At 45.7% G+C, this 21,310-nt stretch overlaps 1 protein-coding gene across 1 annotated transcript; it reads right to left on the minus strand.

Moving 5' to 3' along the window:
* Positions 1 to 2,249: 2,249 nt before the first annotated feature.
* On the minus strand, positions 2,250 to 14,418 carry LOC142576345 (uncharacterized). Its single transcript, XM_075686444.1, has 3 exons — positions 14,269 to 14,418; positions 13,743 to 13,775; positions 2,250 to 3,769 (listed from the first exon to the last, which is right to left on the minus strand). Exons 1-3 carry the CDS (start codon positions 14,309 to 14,311, stop codon positions 2,376 to 2,378), a joined length of 1,470 nt encoding a protein of 489 aa, XP_075542559.1. The 5' UTR covers positions 14,312 to 14,418; the 3' UTR covers positions 2,250 to 2,375.
* Positions 14,419 to 21,310: the final 6,892 nt, after the last annotated feature.

The raw sequence follows: 21,310 nt of genomic DNA on the forward strand, positions 1-21,310 counted from the left end.
GAGACAACTAAAATTATTCTGTAGTATCCCTTTAATTTCTATGGCTACAAAACACACCCATCCGCGCACCATCGCTCCTGGGCGGAAATGTGTATCGAGGGGCTTTATAGGCATTCGAGCGTTTCATTCCTGAGTCTGCGGCTGAATTGAAACTGACGCGTGTGCACGTGTTCTCATAGGTGATAGGTGGCGTGGAGCACGCGCAAATAGTTTTAGTTCGTGTTGGGGGCGAGAAATGTATGCGTGTGAAGCAGGTAATGGAGGTCGACCACACCTGATGAACGCGTTGCTAACATGAACACACTGTTCGTGTTAGGAAGGTGTTCAGGATGCAACCCGATTTACCAAATTAGGTAACTATGTTTGTTGATATTCTAGTCCTGAAGAAATGTTATGTCAGCCACAGAAAAACAAGCATTTTGACATTTTGTGAACTTTTTTTAGAATAAGAAAGGGTAACAATAAACAGAAAAAGATTGTGACCTAAATATTAAACTATCGGGATGTTGCACAGGGTGTCTAAGTTCGATCCCACCAATGGACAAATTAATTTTCTTTCCTTTGAAGAAGCCGAGAACGGCAAAAGACTGGTAACAACTGACCTACTTACAGCGAAGTGCCTGGGATGAGGCACAGAATGACTTCGTAATGAAACGTTTGCAACACCACGCCTTGCGGTTTCGCCACCTTTTGGGATGGGCCAATGAACGAGACATAGAGGTGCCGGCACTTACTTAGTGCAGGCGGAAACCTGTGGCGAGCGCATCTCTATCGGTCACCTGACTCTGGCACAATCATTTGTGTTTTATAGGCAGTAATAACACAACAGTTGACGTACATTCGCTTTTCAACTCTCTTCAGGACTGGTCTGATGCTTGTGCTATCTGGGATTAGAAATCACGCGTTGTATCTCAGCTACGACGACTCATTCAGTTTCTCGGATATTCGCATTCTGCCTGCAGCAGCAGACGTCAACTTCACGCAGCATACCGTGAGCACGATAGAGGTTTTCGACAGAATCATCTCACGATTTGAGTTGGTGATTTGAGTGATTTGAGTGATGTAGAACGTTAGCTTCGTTGCCTGCATTTTAGTTTTTCAGGCGAAACACCGAAATTACGTCTGATAACGTAAGGATACTGGTAGCTCACGTTGGCATAATTACCATTATGCATGCGTCAAGAGAACCTCGGTCCTGGAGAGAAATGGCGGAATGTCCAAAATAGCAGCTCTGATAGGTTATATCGCACCACTTATTGAATGCAGACCCAAGTTGCAATACGATTAGAGATAAAAATTTTTGTCTAGTTATTCCTAACATACAGCAAGGTTTTACGTTGGCGAAAGACAAAAAATAAGGGCTAATTTTTACACCTCCACGGCTACGGGTATGCGTAGGCATTGCAACGAGTTGAAGCAGACATGACAATTGAAGATTTTGAAAATAAAAATCAGGCAATCGACTAGAATTATTTTTTCGATCCGAATTATGTTTGGCCAGAAAAGTTTCATTACTTTTATTCTCGATCATAACATGGAGAGAAACGAAGCGAATCTTTTAGAATAAGCAAATTCTGTGATTGCTGCATCCTATATTGGTAGATTCTCGATCATAACATGCAGAGAAACGGAGCGAATCTTTTAGAATAAGCAAATTCTGTGATTGCTGTGTGCAATATTGGTAGACAATATTGTATTTTGGTTACGAAATGCGTTCATTTATGGTACGTTTGTTGTGTATAATCATATATGAAATGACGCATTAGAGGCCTTGTTGCATTAAATCAATAACGCATGCATCGCGACACAACGGCTTACACAGCAGCTTAGTGTAACTGACCGGACACGCCTAGTAAATGATTTTTCGAGTCTTAACCGTTTTTGCTATAAAGAGTGGTTATTGTCACAATAAATCTTCTGGATAATAGGTGCATTAGTCAGCGTCTCCTTAACCGTCCTGCCGTCAAGCTAAGAGAGCTTTCAGTGGTGTTTGGGAAGCACCAGTTATTTTTAATAGAAAACGCAGTATTCCTGAGTTCGCGCTTGAAGACCTTTTTCATGCAGACTTTGATTACTATTTGTGGCCCATTTACTTCGTGAATGCCGCCCTGCCTGATAGATTTTGTTTAGGCAATGACAGATTCTGCACTTCCGTGGTCTCCATATTTTGTTATTAAATTGTCGGACAGTGCCGTGCCTTAGTAAGTTAGCTGTCGACCGCTGCTGAATGCGTTTAAGGCAATGTATAATCAAGGGTGTCGGATTTTTATTTTGAAGAACAAAAAAAAAATGAGCAAATGAATATGTTGCGTAGGCTGTGACGTGTGCTTGCATGAGGCAGATACCATTTAGGGTCGGTTAGGGAAACAAGCCTTTTAAGGTCTTTGCTGTGGCCATTCCGTGTTCACAGTAGCCGTCTTTACGTCTGGTAAATTGTTGCCATTGTAAGCTTCATTGAATCCTCTTGACCCTGCAGTGTTTTGACCTGGTGATCCTCCGAATACTCTACTGTATCCGGTATTTGAGGCAACGCCGAATGCATTGACAGGTGTTTCTCCAAGCCTGGTTTCGTAGCTTCCGCCAAGGCTGCCTGCCTGGCCACTTTCAACGTAACTACTAGGAACTCTCCTGAAATCTTGATATGGTGCTAAATTTGCGTAATAGTACCGTCCTCGGTTCGCAGATTGCGGGTCTGCTGAGATTCCACCATATGAGTTGCCTTCATTGCTTCGTACAAGTTGATTCTGGTCCTGTGCAAAGCTGCTACCAGTTCCCTGCCATGTAGCTGGTTGGGCTGAAGAACTATCACTGGAACTTTCGAACCCTCTTAAGTCGGTTAATCCTCCGCTCCCAGAACCATGCATTTCGTTAAATGGAATTTGTTGTCTTCCAGCACCAAGATTTGTCATGTGACTGAGACTGCCGTAACCGGTACCACCATTTGCGGCGTCGCCGAAGTATCCACCACCTCCTTCACCGCTCGTTCTGGGAACGCCACCTGTGACATCACTTGAGGGTTGGCTCGGTATCCAGTATGGGCCGTTTTGAGTACCCTGTTCATTACCTGATCCGTACAAGTCACTGCTATCTCCTGTATTTTGCCCCCCGAACCTCCCCAAAAGAGGTCCGCTTACTACACCAAGGCCATCTTGTCCCCACCGGCCTCCACGGCCATCAAATGTATCTGTGGAGCCAGAGTCACTGCCTTCGCCTAAACGCCGTCCTGACTGCCAATCTGGTGCACTGCGCCCCCACTGTGAATCTGTACCAAGATCACCACCTTGCCCCTCTTCAGTTCCTTCGCCCACTGACCTCTGTCTTGCCGCTGCGAGCAGAATTTTCGTAAGTAGGGTTCTGAGCAGCAAACGTTTTAGCCCTCGTCGCTGGCTTATCGACTCATCTCCTGAAGAATAGTCACCGCCTTGCCTTCCCCATATTTCTCGATCTTGTCCTGATACACCACCATCTTGTGACTGTGGACGTCTGCCAATAAGGATTAATATGACTCTGCGGTGAGGAATGCGTTTGATACCACCATACTGGTCGGCATCACTTCTTCCGTAGGTTTCGCCATCATCTAGTGTGCCTGTATTTTCACCTTGAAATTCACGAGATGCAGCGTCGTAGCCACTTCCGCCGTATGATGTGCTGCCACCACTGTCAGCGTCAAGTGCGTTTCCGCTACGGAGGAGATATTGCACAGGTACACCTGTAAATTCACCCTGATCTCCGAATTCGGAGATTCTGCTTGTCCTTTCGGTAAACTGTCCTGAAAGAGAAAAATATAACTGTTTATAGATGAGTAAAAGGCGACTGAAGACAAATTGTAAAGCCCTATAGTAATGCTGCTTTACAGGATAGGAGAAAAATATCTGGCGATTTTGCGTCGAATGCGTTAGCATTGCGTTCCCCTCTTTGAGGTACCAGATCCATGATTATACCATGTTAATCACATTGCAAAGTGTTCTTCCGGAGCTCATTCGACACACTTCACACCTCTTCAAGGAGCAAAGTGCAAATGTTGGTGCGCCGGAGCAGACCACCGTCAGTAGCAACGTGCACGGGGTGACAATTTTTAAGTTTTACTGGATTGTTTAGATTCATTTCGGCAGATAGCCTAATTCTTGTCGTTAAGCTGGATGACTTAAAGAGGTGGACTTCACTAGCACGAGAAATAGAAGCAGATTGCGAACTAGTTAACAAAAATTACTCTTTAATTTCTTCATGCATAACTTGTGAGACACTTCAGCATCTTATATTTGAGTGTCCCGCTTTCAGTGCGCAGTGCATGACGCTAGTGAGAGACTATCATCTCCTTGGCCTGCGGTGTACGACACTGGAGGAATGTTTGTATCGCTGTGGTTCTTCGTCTAGACCTGATGAGGCTCATCGTGCTCTACTTACTTTTACAGAGTTAACTAACTTAGATTCAAGTTTGTAGCGTCGAAACTATTCAAGTCAACATTCTGTAGTAGCGTGCCCTTAAGTGACTGGCCCTACTGTGTGTGATCTGTACTGTGTGTTATTCTTTAGATTTGTCCTGTTGCTCTTCATTTCCCCTTTCTTCCCCTTCTTCGTATCTTCTATTTCTGGGTTGCTGTCACCTCCCTTCTGAAGAGTAGGCAGGCGTTGTACCCCTTCCGGAGGCAGTTGCCAGCCTGCTCCTCGCTTTCCCTTTCCTGTTAATTGTATATATGTGTTCAAACAAATAATAATAATAAAATTATTTAATAATAATAATAATAATAATAATAATAATAATAATAATAATAATAATAATAATAATAATAATAATAATAATAACTTTACTGCTAATATTGCAATTTACAAATTGCATCCGGCGATATTTCAAGCTTTATCCACTTGAAATGAACCTCCTGGATGACACCAGTTTCAATGCATAATTCCCCAATGTGTGGGCCGATCTACATGGGCGTTCTTGTTACAGTGGGATTCAATGAATAAAAGAACATAAATAGGTATTCGTGTAGCGCGATCAAAAGGCAGGACAAAGGACGCCACACTAGCACACAGACGGTGCTAAAATACAGGAAAACCTATGCAAGATTCGCTCCAAGAGGCCCACAATGCAACTTGCATAAAATAACTTTCTGATGAAAAGGTAAGCGAGAAAATAGTGAATTTTCACGGAGTGGGTTGATGCCGCATACCTTGAAACTGGCGTCATTCTGGAAGTTCAATTCAAGTAGATAGGCCCTGCAAACTCACCGGTTACAATCCGTGAATTGCAATATGTGGCGTAAAGTAAATAATCAAGCATTCATTAAGGATCTCTAGTTATTCATTAAATATGCGGTCTGCTTCTCCACCCAAGTAATATCCGCCTCTCTGAATAATTTAGCTCGAGGACTATAGTTAACTGCAACACCCGATTCTTAACTATGCCATAAAGCTTAAAAATTCGAACCCCGTATATATATATATATATATATATATATATATATATATATATATACAAGAAAAGGAAGGGAACCGAGAGGCCTGATTTTCATTAATCATCAGTAATCAACAAACAAAGACATTAAGGTAAACAGGGGAAATTACTTCATACTAAATGAATGAAAAATATGCTGCATTAATGGAAATGAAACTGAAAGAAAAAACAACTGGCCGCAGGGGGGATTTGAACCCACGTATTTGGATTATGCGTGCGATACTCTTACTAATTGACCTACCTTGGCGCCGTCTGGGGTACTTATGTTTCACTACTAGGGGATAACCATGGGATTGTTAGCCAGCCCCACAACTCGCAAACCTTGGCGGTGGACGTGGAGCATCCTTTCTCCCGCAGGTGTCATTAGTAAGGGATCTATATGGGGGACGGCAACTGGTCAATAAACCCGCACATGCTACCTGACGGCATCACAGTTACTGGATTCGAGACCATCGTAATGTAATGAACGAGAAGAACGGGAACTTAGGGGGCTCTATATTTATGAATGATATCATTAGTAGCCAACAGACACAGACACCAAGGGCAACTTAGAGGAAATGACTTCTACTTAATAAATGAATTCAGAAATTACAAGCAAATAGAAATGAGAGTACATGAAAAAAAACAACTGGCCGTAGGCGTGATACGAACCCATGTCTCCGCAATACGCGTGCGGTGCTCTTAGCAATAGGCCTACAGCGCGCCGTTTTCCCATCTGCTTTCTTGGGGTATTTTGAGTCTCGAATCCGGCAACATTGAAGAATTCAGGTAGCACGTGTGGGATTATTGACTAGTTGTTTTCACCCTGAAAGATAACGTACTCATGACGCCTGCGGCAGAAAGGATGTTTCACATCCGCCTCCAAGGTTGTGAGTGGTGGAGCTGGCTAACAGTCCAAGCGTTAGTTATAGTCATCCTCATCATCATCAACCTGGTTACGCGCACTGTAGAGCAAAGGCCTCTCCCATACTTCTCCAGCTACCCCGGTCATGTACTAATTGTGGCCATGTTGTCCCTCCAAACTTCCTAATCTCATCTGCCCACCTAACTTTCTGTCGCCCCCTGCTACGCTTCCCTTCCCTTGGAATCCAGTCCGTAACCCTTAATGGCCATCGGTTATCTTCCCTCCTCATTACATGTCCTGTCCACGCCCATTTCTTTCCTTGATTTCTACTGAGATGTCATTAACGCGCGTTATGCCTTAACGTTACACCTATCATTCTTCTTTCCATAGCTCGTTGCGTCGTCCTCAATTTAAGTGGAACCCTTTTCATAAGCCTCCAGGTTTCTGCCCCGTACATGAGTACTGGTAAGACACAGCTCTTATACAATTTTCTCTTGAGGGATAATGGCAACCTGCTGTTCATGACCAGCGAATGCCAGCCAAACGCACCCCAGCCCATTCTTATTCTTCTAATTATTTCACTCTCATGATCCGGATCAGCAATCACTACCTGTCCTAAGTAGATGTATTCCCTTACCACTTCCAGCGCCTCGCTACCTATCGTAAACTGCTGTTCCCTTCCGAGACTGTTAAACATTACTTTAGTTTTCTTCAGATTAATTTTTATTCCCACTCTTCTGCTTTGCCTCTCCAGGTCAGTGAGCATGCATTGCAGTTCGTCCCCTGAGTTACTAAGCAAGGCAACATCATCAGCGAAGCGCAAGTTACTATGGTATTCTTCTGTAGCTTTTATCCCCAATTCTTCCCTATCCAGATCTGTGAATACCTCCTGCAAACACGCTGTGAATAGCATAGGAGAGATCGTATCTCCCTGCCTGACGCCTTTCTTTATTGGGATTTTGTTGCTTTCTTTATGGAGGACTACAGTGGCTGTGGAGCCGCTATAGATATCTTTCAGTATTTTACATACGGCTCGTATACACCCTGATTCCGCAATGCCTCCATGATTGCTGAGGTTTCGACTTTCTCGTAATCAATGAAAGCTATATATAATGGTTGGTTATATTCCGCACATTTCTCCATCACCTGATACTGTGAATATAATCTATTTGTTGAGTAGCCTTACGGAATCCTGCCTGGTCCTTTGGTTGACGGAACTCTAAGGTGTTCCTGATTCTATTTACAATTACCTTAGTAAGTACTTTGCAGGCAACGGACAGTAAGCTGATCGGTCTATAATTTTTCAAGTCTTTGGCGTCCCCTTTCTTATGGATTAGGATTATGTTAGCGTTCTTCCAAGATTCCGGTACGCTCGAGGTCATGAGGCATTGTGTATACAGGGTGGCCACTTTTTCTAGAACAATGTGCCCACCGTCCATCAACAAATCTGCTGTTACCTGATCCTCCCCAGCTGCCTTCCCCCGTTGCATAGCTCCTAAGGCGTTCTTTATTTCTTCTAGCGTTACTTGTGGAATTTCAAATTCCTCTAGACTATTCTCTCTCACATTATCTTCGTGGGTGCCACTGGTACTGTATAAATCCCCCCAGAACTCCTCAGCCACTTCAATTATCTCATCCATATCAGTAATGATATTGCCGGCTTTGTCTCTTAAATCATACATCTGATTCTTGCCAATTCCTAGTTTTTCTTCACTGCTCTTAGGTTTCCTCCATTCCTGAGAGCTTGTTCAATTCTATCCATATTATACTTCCTTATGTCCGCTGTTTTACGCTTTTTGATTAACTTCGAAAGTTCGGCCAGTTCTATTCTAGCTGTTGGGTTAGAGGCTTTCATACATTGGCGTTTCTTGATCAGATCTTTCGTCTCCGGCGATAGCTTACTGGTATCCTGTCTAAAGGAGTTACCACCGACTTCTATTGCAAACTCCTTAATGATGCCCACAAGATTGTCGTTCATTGCTTCAACACTTAGGTCCTCTTCCCGAGTTAAAACCGAATACCTGTTCTGTAGCTTGAACTGGAATTCCTGTATTTTGCCTCTTACCGCTAACGCAATGATCGGCTTCTTATGTACCACTTTCTTCCGTTCCCTCCTCAGGTCTAGGCTAATTCGAGTTCTTGGCATCCTATGGTCACTGCAGCGCACCTTGCCGAACACGTCCACATCTTGTATGATGCTAGGGTTAGCGCAGAGTATGAGGTCTATTTCATTTCTAGTCTCGCCGTTCAGGCTCCTCCACGTCTACTTCCGGCTATCGCGCTTGCGGAACAAGGTATTCATTATCCGCATATTATTCTGTTCCGCAAACTCTACTAATAACTTTCCCCTGCTCTTCCTAGTGCCTATGCCATATTCCCCCACTGCCTTGTCTCCAGCCTGCTTCTTGCCTACCTTGGCATTGAAGTCGCCCATCAGTACACTGTATTTTGTTTTCGCTCTACCCATCGCCGATTCCACGTCTTCATAGAAGCTTTCAACTTCCTGGTCATCATGACTGGATGTAGGGGCGTAGACCTGTACAACCTTCATTTTGTACCTCTTATTAAGTTTCACAACAAGACGTGCCACCCTGTCGTTAATGCTATAGAATTCCTTTATGTTACCAGCTATGTTCTTATTAATCAGGAATCCGATTCCTATTTCTCGTCTCTCCGCTAAGCCCCGGTAGCAAGGATGTGCGCGCTTCTTGTATATGCTTCTTTTGGCCTCCTAACTTCACTGAGCCCTATTATATCCCATTTACTGCCCTATAATTCCTCCAATAGCACTGATAGACTCGCCTCATTAGATAACGTTCCAGCGTTAAACGTTGCCAGGTTCATATTCCAATGGCGGCCTGTCCAGAGCCAGGGATTCTTAGCACCCTCTGCTCTGTCGCAGGTCTGACCGCCGCCGTGGTCAGTTGCTTCGCAGCTGCCTGGGGACTGAGGGCCGGGGTTTGATTGTTGTGTTCATATAGGAGGTTGTGGCCAAGTACTGCACCAGGGTGGCCAATCCTGCTCTGGTGAGGGAGTGCGTTACCGGTTCTGGTCACCGGGATCAGGCCACACTCCAGGCCTGTTTATGCAACTTTATCAACACGTGGATTTTTTTTAATCCCGCGCGGCACCGGGATTCGTACGACGGACCTCTTGCACGCGAGGCGGGTGTTCTACCTCTACGCCACCGCTGCACCCTAGTTCTAGTCGCCGTAGTTCTATTAGCAACACATAAGTACCCCGGAAAGTTGATGGGAAAACGGCGCTGCGGTAGTTGAATTGGTTAGGGCATCGCATGCGTAATGCGAAGACTTGGGATCGGTCCCCGCCCGCGGCAAGCTGTTTTTTATCCGCTTTCAATTGATATTAATTTATGATTTCTTTATTTCAATTTTAAGTGCAAGTAACTTCCCCTGTGTAGTCCTTGGTGTCTTTGTTGGTTTTTTTATTATATGTTTATTAAAAATTGGTTTAATAAAAACCCAGAAAGAAGGCACTTGTGAGATGGCCTGGAACTTTGAGATAAATTCGTGGCGCATTCGAACCCACATGCACCCTCTGACATTGTGCGCCGAAATACTAAGAGAGGAATCAAGGGCTCGAAATAAAACGTACATTCGGCTGGTCAAAACTGGGTGCTCTGAGCCCATTTGGCACGTCGTGTCTGAGTTCCTGCTCCCACAGAACCCGCCAAATTGAATCAGAGCTCCTGCTCAGACAGAACTCGGTTCCTGCTCAAAGTGCCCGGAGGGGCGCTCACTTTCAAGCTGAGAGTGCGACCGAAATACGATGGAGTTCGCGTTATGTGGTTTCTGCAGCTTTTGTTGTTGGCATGACGCCAGCCTCGCCGGTATGTCGCGGCCCTTTCACGCCGTGTTTGTTTACAACACAAGACAAGCTGCCGTGTTTCCTGTTCCGGCCTTCGATTGCTGTGGCGAGGGGCAATGTGTTCATGTTGGTCAGGCTTTCTCTGGCTCCAGTGAGAGCGGTCTCCATATCGTTGAAATGCGAAACCGATCGCTGTAGCGATCAGCCAAAAGTACCATTAGTTATTTTGTTTTGCCTTTGCGTCTGGATTGTTACGATGACCACGGCTGCTGGCTGCTGTCAGGAACAACGTGAGTGTATCCTCGTCCGGCCGATTCCTCATAGCCACGTTAACCATCTGTTAAGACTTTCGTATACAGTCCCGCACGCAGTACGCCGTGGAGACACTACTGTGGCGCTACTAATGAGGAGAGAGGAATGATGTAACACTTGTCGCTGTGAGAACTGACGGGGACGCCAATCCAACCCTTCCGGATAAGGAAATGCCACAGGGCGTCCGTGTCGCTGACCCGACAGTGGCCACTGCACCCTTTCGGAGGCGCTTTTTGTGCCACACTCACTATGCCAGGTGTCTTCACTCTGGTATTTTTTCTTCTCTCTTACCACTTTCCTTTTCCCGCTATAGCCGTTTAGTGCTCAATAAAGCAGTATCTAAACGGATCACAAATAGTGAAGTTTGTTCATGGCCAACGCCACCCTGCTTAGCGAACGCGTAGCGAGAAGTTAGCAGTCGCCTTAGAGCGACAGTATTTAGAGTCAGCCCAAGTACGGCGCGAGTGCTTGCGCTGAATCATTGAAGCTGATTATCAGACTAACTTGCGGCGGCATCTCAAGTAATACGGCTTCGCGCTGGTGAGCACGAGAAAGTGGGTTAAATTAGCGCCGCGGTGGCCGCATCTTGATGAGGGTGGAATGTAAAAAAGTTGGTATACTGTACTTTGGGTGAACGTCAACGAACTCCGCCTGAGAACAATTTGTGTGAAAGAGATTTTACTTTTGTCATTTTTTAAGTAATTCTCCAAATAAGCGAATAGCTTGCTAACTCCAATGAAGTATCCGTGGTAGTTTGTGGATGACTGAAGAACTCTTGATTAAAGAGCAAGTCTATGAATTTGACATAAGTACTATTTTAATGACGTTTTCAAGTATGAAGCATGATGTAGGTGCCAAAAAAAAACGTGCACTCCCCAAGAATAAAAGAAAAATAAAGAACTTGAGCTTTCAGACACCGTCGGGTTTCTTGATCACAGTGAAAATATCAGCATAGGCGAGCGGCTATTTATGGATCAGTTGGCGTAGTGTAAAGGTGTATATCTCAGGAAGATTACCCCGCGTCCTATTTATCCCTAAGTTAACCATAATTTTCCACAACTTTCAGTTAGCAACTTTCAGAGGATGCGTCCTTCTAATAACGCGGATATATATTGCCCTCATTCGTCACTTTCACGGTATTTGTAGCAATATACTAAACATATACAAAACACTGCTGTAATAGAGCAAAGACGCAAGGACTAAGTGCCGTAAATACGCATGTTATTAATGGGATGTACAATCTCGACGCTGCTAACTTGTTGAAGTTCAGGCGGCCTTCTCAAGTGTCATTTTTTGAAAATACTGTCTATTGAGATACGCTAGTGCACTCACTGTGGCGGAGTTGAACAAATAGCCGAAGAACCAATGTTCAAAATTCATGAAAATGCAGCCCTCCATTCCAGAATGGGAATGCCAGAGGAACGCGCATACTTTGCCAAATACGGAAAACTGCATTCGGCTCCCGAAGAAAGATGGTAACTTCAAATAGCGCTCAAGTATGGAGTCAGGCATACATGTATAGTGTGGCCGCCATTATGCAAGACATTCCTGCAAGTGTACCAGAACCTAAATTGGGAAGGAATACGCCAGTCAATCAGTTGAACCAGTATTTCAGTTTTGCACAGAACTGTGTGGTCTGAGACAGTAAAGCAATCCAAACGAGCGTTGCACAATATAATCGAGCCCATAAAGCCATATTGGCTGTTGCCACAAGACAATGAGGCAAAATATAGCAAAGTAATCTCGCACAATGGATACTCTTAGTTTTATATTGTAAAGTTCTGTTCATTTGAATACATAATTATGCCGAATTTTAGACATTACAAGGCTGGGATTGTGCACAGATGAGGACTAATATGTTAGGAGAATTTATCCATTGATCATTCCTACACGCTTCGGCTGCCTTTGACAGAACATTTATGGGAAAATAAATGGCATATATTTGTGATAACCAGAAAGCTTCCACGTAGGATCAAGTACAGGGTGATCAAGAAATAACTGGCAAATGTAAAAATAACGAAGCATCCCTGAAAGTAAACCGGACTGCAATGAAGATGGCGTGATGATGCTCATCAACGGTGGAGGTCGATATTCTGTAAAATGATTGAGGACATGAAGCAACGAAGTTTTATGCAAGGAAAGAAGATTGATTTATCGTAAAAAAGACTGAATGGTCAGGTGAGAGGAAAAGAGCTTATGTTCAATTATTATAGGGAATCGCATCATAGAAAGAGTGTAAGCAGGAGAAACAAAAATGGACTAGAGCGCAATGGCATGCACAGTCATTTATCGATATCCATATACTGAAATTCCTTTAACGAATGCTGCATGGTCAGTCCATACTGTCACTTGGAACCTCTGCGAGATGAAAACATTGCCTGAAAGATGGCCAAGACGAAACAACCAGTGGTGGAGCGGTCAGCATATTTAGGTTACGCACCTGCACTTTTTTCCTGCTTGCTTGAGTTAAAATTTAACTTCAACTTAGGTTGCAGCTTCATGTCTTTGATATGCCATTTAAGAGCATTGCTAGCACGTGCGCTCAATCTGCACTATTTTTGCAATTTAATTTTGAACATTAAGCTGCAAAGAAATTATAACGATATATTGGGCTGGAAACTGGTAGATGGGATCTTCTCAAATGACAAAACACATTTTTGCGTGCTGACAAAACATCGTTAGTCTCGTCCTGGTATGTCGTAGTGTGTTCCTTTGATAGCTTGACCCATGGTAGCAGTATTTTGCCATTTATTGTTCCATGACGCAGAGCAGGCGCTACTTTGGAGCTCAAAATGCCGTTTTTCCGGAGCATGCATTGCTTGCATCTATAGCATTGCAGTGGCATTGGAGGCCTAAGATTTCGTTTTCTTCGTCCTATGGTGAGGATAGAGCTGATGATGGGGAGAAATCCTGATGATTGCAGGTTGATGATGACTATGACCGCCATCTTTGTCAGCCTAATGGCGTGGAACAGACCGTCCGGTGATAATGAAAAGGAACGTAAATTTCGCGGATTTAACTGCTATTCGAAGAGGAACAGAGTGCAGTTTATAAAATAGCTAATACTCCACGAAGAAACTTCTCACTGAGAAATTGTGGTTGGTAGTTACTCTTGAAGCCATCGTTTGCGGTTTCGCGTTCACCGATTGTGCACTCCATCTTAATGATGACGTGGACAGCAGCTATCCATGGTGTAGGCATTTATGCATCAGGGGCTCAATTTGTAACGTTTGTTGCTGGCGGAAAATCGACACGTCTTATCTTCTAGCATGCACATAATAAATATGAGTGTCGAGGACTTACTACTGGCTTGACAGGTCTTAAGGTTATCGAATGCTGTAAAAGAGGAAATAACAATGTGTAATCACTGGGCCAAAATGCAAACGTTGTCTGATTAAATTACGCCTGGCATCAGTTTCAGCTCTCCCGAATTAAATAAGAATGATTGCCAAGATTTTCATGAGTCTTATGGAATATATTTACAAGTTAGAGACAATGTGATTTTAACTCAGAAAAACATAGTGTTTAGCCTTAGTGGAAGTGTTGGTCATATCTTTCGTTAACCCTTTCTCACAGAGAAGGGTTGTAGTACCTCGCTCCAAAAAACGCCTGCTGGCTTTTCATGTTGAAAGTTTTTTGAGCTAACAGGTTATTTCACCTTTCGATTGCTTCTGAGACCATTGAGCGCGGTATGACATTTTGTCAATCAGCAGAAAGCGTCCACATAACAAATTGTATAAATTAGTGATTGTTATGTGTTCATGGCTGCGCAGAATGGAAACAGGATATATACAAGCTGTAAAAGTTGAAAAAGTGCATCTAAGCTTACCTATAAGGCCGACCAGTAGAGCTGCAAGGCTGAGCGACTTCATTGTGTTGCTTTATAGCTGCACAACCTGGTCGGACCGGGTCTCCCGTTCCATATGCTTTTTATACCGATTTATCACACGCGGAGTCCCACCTACCTGTGTCTAGCACTTTATACGAAGCCATTATTTCGAGCGCTGTGTTCTGCATGTGCTATTGTGCGCTCTAACCTTCAAGCTGCAAAATCTATAGGCAAAAAGATACTGCTCCGACTGTAGTCAGCAAATGCTGTTGCTGTTCAAACGAACTATGCCGCTTGCATTCTGTTAAGTACAGATTTAGTGTACTGTCAGATGAAGTAGAGGCCGTAATTTCATCGTCATTTTATCTATTCGTCGATGTTTAAATTCTCGCAGTTACATCAAATAATTTGCTATGCCTACGAGAAACTTCGTTCCACGCTGCCTGGAGTTAAAGTGAGAAACCTATAAAAACTGGAGACAGCAAGGCTTCACCTGTCTTTTTTCTTTGTTTCTTGTTTTGTCAGACGGCGGCATGCCATGTACGACAGGAGCGAGATCTTTAAGACGCAATCGCTAGTCTTCGATTCTCCTGCGATATTATTGAGGGGAAATTTGCCGTTTAACTGTGTGTATGTCTGCGCAATCTATGTGATGTTTTTGTCATAGCCTAAAAAAGTTATTTATTTCCTGTTGTGAAAAAAACCAAGTAGTTGTGGAATATTTTATTGGTGAAAGTATTATAAAATATGACGTTGCAATCGCTGCGCCGCGCTGCAGAAGCGCATAGAGTTACTCATTGTGCGTCTGCACGTGTTAACCAAGATACGCAATTACCCTGGATTTGCGCACTAGCATTTAGCTGTTTTCAGAATAAAAATTCTGTTCTAGTGGCTGCATGCAGCAGTAGTACTAGTGTTTAGAGATAGCAAAGGTAGCAAAGTAAACTATGTTCTAGCTGTATGTGATGTTCGACTCGACAAAGCCAAAAAGAGGTCAATGTTTGGATTTAGTTAGGTTTATATTATAATTGTTAAGCATTACTAAATATATACCTTCCTAAAAAGGAGTCAGGTCTACATTTACTAATACTTAGGGACATGCGTGGGACGGAGGGCGTGCGAGATTATAATTTGCGTGTTGGAAAACTGACGCAGCTTGCTTGCATGGCAATCCTATAGTTAATTTCAGCTAACGTGCGCTTCGCTTTTGTAATTCAGTTATTTCCTCATTGCGGTGTTATACGTGCACATATCGCTGCTTTCTTAGTGGTAGCATTATTTAGTTTCAGCTGATGGGAAACAACCGCTCACTGAATGACTACGTTTACACAATCCGATTGGTGTAGGTTACGTCAAGGTGGAACCACCGTTTAGCGTAAGTAAACTTGCGCAAAGTGGGCGAGATATAGCCTACTTCTTTACTACGCCACGGACACCTTGCGTAAGTGCAGTTATTACGCGCATTGCATGCGGTGCTTTACCATGATGTTCATTTCGAGTGCTATAACTCGGGCGGCAGGTGTGCAGAGCGCTGTTTTATAGGCGCTGCCTGCGACGTTGCTGCTTGTGCTCGGCAACGCGCTCATCGATCTGCCAAGCGTTAGCATTGTACGGAACGTGCTGCATGCTGAGTGGAAAATTCGCAGGTTCTTGAAGCAGATGCAGAAAAAAATGCTCCAGGTACGAATACGCATTTAGTAAAAGCCACCAGGCATTGTGTTCACGAACCGCATGTGTGCTGTGTCTCCTCTATGACGCTGCGCACAGCACGCCTATGCTGCTCAATAAAAGGCGTAAGTTATTTCTCATTGTGGGGTAGCATTTCAGCATTGTAGAGAAGTCTTCAGACGTTCTCCGGTGCACTGGAGTGTTCGCTGTTTCTTAGAATTGCGAGGTCGCTTTTTTTTTTCAAGATAGCTGGCATTTCCCAAACGTATTCAAGAGGCAGGGTCGAGCTCATAATCGCTTCTTCTAACAACTAAATCAGGGAATACACGCGGAGGTTATTTTCGTTGGTGTGACAGTTCCAAACCAGGGAAAGTAAACTAACAAAGATCGGGCTACTTCTAAGGTGATAAAAGCTTTTTGCTATAAAATAATAAAATAAATTGATGGGGTGCTGCGTGCCAAAGTAGCTTAGTGGAATAGTAGGCATAACGAATTGCAAGACGCCGCACGTAATGTAGACCTCCCCGAGTTCTTTAACGTCTGCCAAATCTAAAATCAATATTTATTTTACCATCAAGTGAACAACGTAGTAGAAGCATACGAAAACCCATCAATCAAGCTTAAAGGGGTCTTCCAGGTTCCTGTAGAGAACATAAACTAAAGAATTTGAAAACGGAATTGGCGTTAATTTTGGTCTCCGTGAGAGTCGAACCTGGGCCTCTTTGGGTGCGATACGAGCACGCTTCCCAGACGTGGCTCCACGGTGGCTCCACGGCTGTCGTTGACTGAAGGTGTGCCTAGCGCGTGCGTCATTGCACACGTGATGGCGCAGCCAATGGGGAGGAGGTGGAGGCACGTCATGACTGCATAATATCAGTTCATAAAAAAAAGTCGCAGTTTCAGCCGAACGGCGAACGATCGATTGCGAAGCAAGTTAGTAGTCAGCTATATTAATTACTAGTAGCTTTATTTTCCGTATAAAGTTCTAAACACAGACCTGGTACCTAAATTAACAACCATGGTGTCAGGCGCGCCTAAGCAAACAAGAACAGAAACAAGAACAAACAGAGGAAGATCGCAGTCAGAACGCTGGAGTGAGTAAGCGCGTCAGATGCCACGAGCGAATTGACCATCGTGCTGCAGTGCGCATCAGCGCGAACTAAGCGAAAACACAGCGCATGGCGGACCTTGTAGGCGTCGCAGATGGCTTTCAACATACCGTGGCCTGGGTAGGCGCGCGCGGCCGATCGCGCGGGCCAGAGTAGACCGCTACTTCCGCTCCCTGCCCCCGGCGGAGCTTGTCTCCATCGCAGATGGCTTTCAAGATATAGTGGACCGGGCGGCCGTGTGCGGTCGCGCGGGCCACGTGTAGGGGAACGCCCCCCATCACCCCCCCCTCCTCGGCCCCGGAGCCTTGCAGGCAACGGAAGAAGGCACGCTTCCTCTCTTTCTTGCGCAAGATTGAGCCGCTATTGCCGTCTCACCCTCGCACGCTTTCGCTCGCACATTCAGCGTATGGCGCGCAGCGTCGATTTATCGCGCTTTCACTTTATATGGAACCTCACGGCGACTCCGACGACAGAATTGCGCCTTGTGTGTCTATATAATTGCCATCGCAATAAAAGCAATTACATCCAATTGACGGGGGTTAACGGCCTTTCGAGTGATGGAGTCCTCGCCGACAAGCGAGAGCATTGAGACTCAGAGCGTATTGATTTGGTCTTACCGAGGCATAGTTAGGAAGCAGGCGAGAGACTGCATGGACTAACAACGCGTGTAAAAAAAAAAAAAAAAATCAGCGACGATTACGGTACTCCTTCATGCGAAATTTGAGCACCACTGTATGCGTGTTTTCATCTCAAGATATATTGGTTAGCGCGGACAATCTGGGTAGTGCGGCAAATCGCGAAAATAATTAAATAATTAATAATAAATAAATTATATATTTATTTATTATTTTTACAGATACTGCCAGCGCTTACACAGGGCTATAGGATGAGTGGAATATGAACATTTACGAATCAAATATTTTGTACATGGAAAATTGTGCATTGAAACACAAGAAGGGACAATAAATTAAAATTAATAGCATCAAGAGATAACAGCATTAACTGCTGAAGCTAACATAGATACAAAGTAAAGTATATTACTTACAAACAGGGATATCTCTAATGTGTTTTACGAAGAAATCAATTGATGAGGATGAAACGGCTTCTTCCGACAGGGAGTTCCATTCTTTGATAGCTATTGGAAAAAAGCTATACTTGAAACAATCGGTATGAATAACCGGGGGACGAATAAAGATTGAATGACAATGTCTAGTGGTTTCACGGGAAAGAATTTCAGGAAAGTCTGTATACGTAGTATGAATAGGATGATGAATTATTAGGCAAATACATTTAAGTCTTTCATATGTAGTTCTAGGCTGTAATGTCGGTAGGTGTGCCTGCACACAAAGTTGAGAAGGGAAGTCCGTCCGCCGATATTTATTGAATATGAATCTGACTGCCAGACGCTGTATTCTTTCGATCTTTATATTATGCATTTTTCGATATATATATATATATATATATATATATATATATATATATATATATATATATATATATATATATATATATATATTGTGGGGTCTCTCACACCCGTACTCTTGCGACAAAGGAACGACAACACAGTAGTGCAAACAATCACAAGGGCATTCATTGCACCCTTCATAAATCAATGCCTGCTAGCCGAGTTGCTATCCACAAAACATGCCGATGGGCGCGCGACAAATCTAGAAGTCTGACTCACCGCGACCGGAAGCGAGCGAATATGTTCGCCCCATGCTGGATCCCAACGCCTGGTCGTTCGCGCGTACAGTCACGCGAATCGTGGCGCGTTCGAAGGCGGCCACGCGAGGCGGTCTCGCAGAAGCATGGGTCGCCGCGCGCGCGCGCGGGACGTCCCCGCCGCCCGCCGACCCGCCGGGCAAGAGGGTCGCTTCACGTGCGGCACGACCGTCCCGCTTGCTGTCTCGAACCCAACAGCCCGAGCGCCTTGTCTCCCGACGCCCGAGTAACCCCGCAGCGGCGCGACGCTCGCGCCATCTCTCGCACCGCGCTTGTACCACTCCAACCGCCGCGGGCGAAGCCGCCCTGCAGGAGACGAGCCATGCGGGAAAACTAGATCTCAGGGGAGGCGTGAGAGTCATGCATCCCCACATCCCCCCAACCTTAAATCACTACATATTCCGGCGAGACATGTGACACGGTCTAACATCAAACTGTGCTTCGCAAACAAGGTAGAACATTAAACAGTGGTCGCGCCGAAGAAATGTCCGCACGCTGTCCATAACATGCGAGCCGACATTGTCCTTGGGTGCACCGCGGGCGTCCGCCGGTCACAGCGGCAGCTTTGCAGACTCGACGGCACGATACTAGGCCAGGACTCCGGAGACGACGACGCAATAGTCGGTACGAACAAGCGTCGCTCGCGCCGACGCGCCCTGCTGGGAAGAGCCGCCGTAGCTGTCGGTGACCGCCGGCCCTTTTGTCCGCCGCCGAGGGTTGTGAGCTGGATGCAGGAGGCCGCCGAAGTCGCTGCGCCGAACTGGCCACAGCATCACCATCGCCCGGGGTGGCTCGGTCGTAGTCCGGGGCAGCAGCGCAGACGATGTGCAGGTGACAGCAAACCAGGGGTGACTCCAATCACGCTGCGTAAACTCAACACACTCGGCAAACACTAAAGTAGTGCAAGGGAGAGGAATTATGCATGCGCATCGCCCACGTGGTACGATGTTCAACTCGGCTAGCAAAAGATCGGGCAGCTACTCAGATGCTAAGTTCACGTGAACGAAGCTCGCTTTCTTGAGTCGAACGAGTAATTTCAATTCGTGCGAGGCTAAATAGAATGAGGGAAGCGAATTGCAACACCTCAACGCCACGGTCCACCAGGTTGTGTCCCTCCACGTGCGACAGGCAGCTTCGTAAAGCCTTAGGCCTAAATCGTCGCTACCCTGACAACAACCGGCATCCAAAAACAACACCTAAAATGAGCGCAAAACAGGCAGCCGCGAGGAGACGTTAGCTCTGGGAGGTGGTCCTACTCCGCTCGGTGCACGCAGCATCCGAGTTGACGGCGCCCACCGTCCCAGACGGTGTCGGAGCGCCCGGTGCCAGGCCGCAATACCAGCCAGCCCGTAGTGGCACCCGTGGCCCGCGGCCACCCGGCTCCCAGAGCCGCGACTTCATCAGAGTCAAAGAGATAGGAGAAGCTATTTACATGAGAAATTCGGACCACCCACGAGGCTTCCGTACTCACTCGCTTCAGGCTTGCCACTGCTCGGCGGGCGCTCAGCCTCGCTCTCCCAGGATGCAGACCACGTGGCTCTCGTACTGACGAATTTCATTAAAAGAACACTTGCGGAAAGGCTTAGCATGTTGACATGTTCAAACACACTACAGCCACCATCACCTCGCTCAAGAAAGCACGCCGCCGACGCTAGCGATCAAAATTCACGCTAGGCCTACGCTTCGGTTCAAACAAAGGTCTCGAACGAAGCAGAACTGTTAAAACTATCGTCCGATGCCCCAAGAGCCCCACGTTGGGCGCCAGATGTGGGGTCTCTCACACCCGTACTCTTGGGACAAAGGAACGACAACACAGTAGTGCAAACAATCACAAGGGAATTTATTGCACCTTTCATAAATCAATGCCTGCTAGCCGAGTTGCTATCCACAAAACATGCCGATGGGCGCGCGACAAATCTAGAAGTCTGACTCACCGCGACCGGAAGCGAGCGAATATGTTCGCCCCATGCTGGATCCCAACGCCTGGTCGTTCGCGCGTACAGTCACGCGAATCGTGGCGCGTTCGAAGGCGGCCACGCGAGGCGGTCTCGCAGAAGCATGGGTCGCCGCGCGCGCGCGCGGGACGTCCCCGCCGCGCGCCGACCCGCCGGGCAAGAGGGTCGCTGCACGTGCGGCACGACCGTCCCGCTTGCTGTCTCGAACCCAACAGCCCGAGCGCCTTGTCTCCCGACGCCCGAGTAACCCCGCAGCGGCGCGACGCTCGCGCCATCTCTCGCACCGCGCTTGTACCACTCCAACCGCCGCGGGCGAAGCCGCCCTGCAGGAGACGAGCCATGCGGGAAAACTAGATCTCAGGGGAGGCGTGACGGTCACGCATCCCCACAATATATATATATATATATATATATATATATATATATATATATATATATATATATATATATACAGTGCAAGGGTCCCAGACAACCTTAGCATATTCAATTATAGGTCTAATTAATGTTTTATAAGCTGGACGTTTTGATTCTTGAGTTGAATGGTAAAGTACGCCTCAGACACCAGAACGACTTGGCACACACATAATC

The sequence above is a fragment of the Dermacentor variabilis genome, chromosome 3 (assembly GCF_050947875.1).
Source record: "Dermacentor variabilis isolate Ectoservices chromosome 3, ASM5094787v1, whole genome shotgun sequence".
In the NCBI taxonomy this organism is placed as follows: Eukaryota; Metazoa; Arthropoda; class Arachnida; order Ixodida; family Ixodidae; genus Dermacentor; species Dermacentor variabilis.

Excerpts from the sequence above, each read along its gene's own strand:
- LOC142576345 (XM_075686444.1), bottom strand. The coding sequence starts at position 14,311 with ATGAAGTCGCTCAGCCTTGCAGCTCTACTGGTCGGCCTTATAG. Across the intron at positions 13,776-14,268 it reads TCTACTGGTCGGCCTTATAG|CATTCGATAACCTTAAGACC; the intron begins GTAAGCTTAGAT and ends CCTCTTTTACAG. Across the intron at positions 3,770-13,742 it reads TAAGACCTGTCAAGCCAGTA|GACAGTTTACCGAAAGGACA; the intron begins GTAAGTCCTCGA and ends TTTCTCTTTCAG.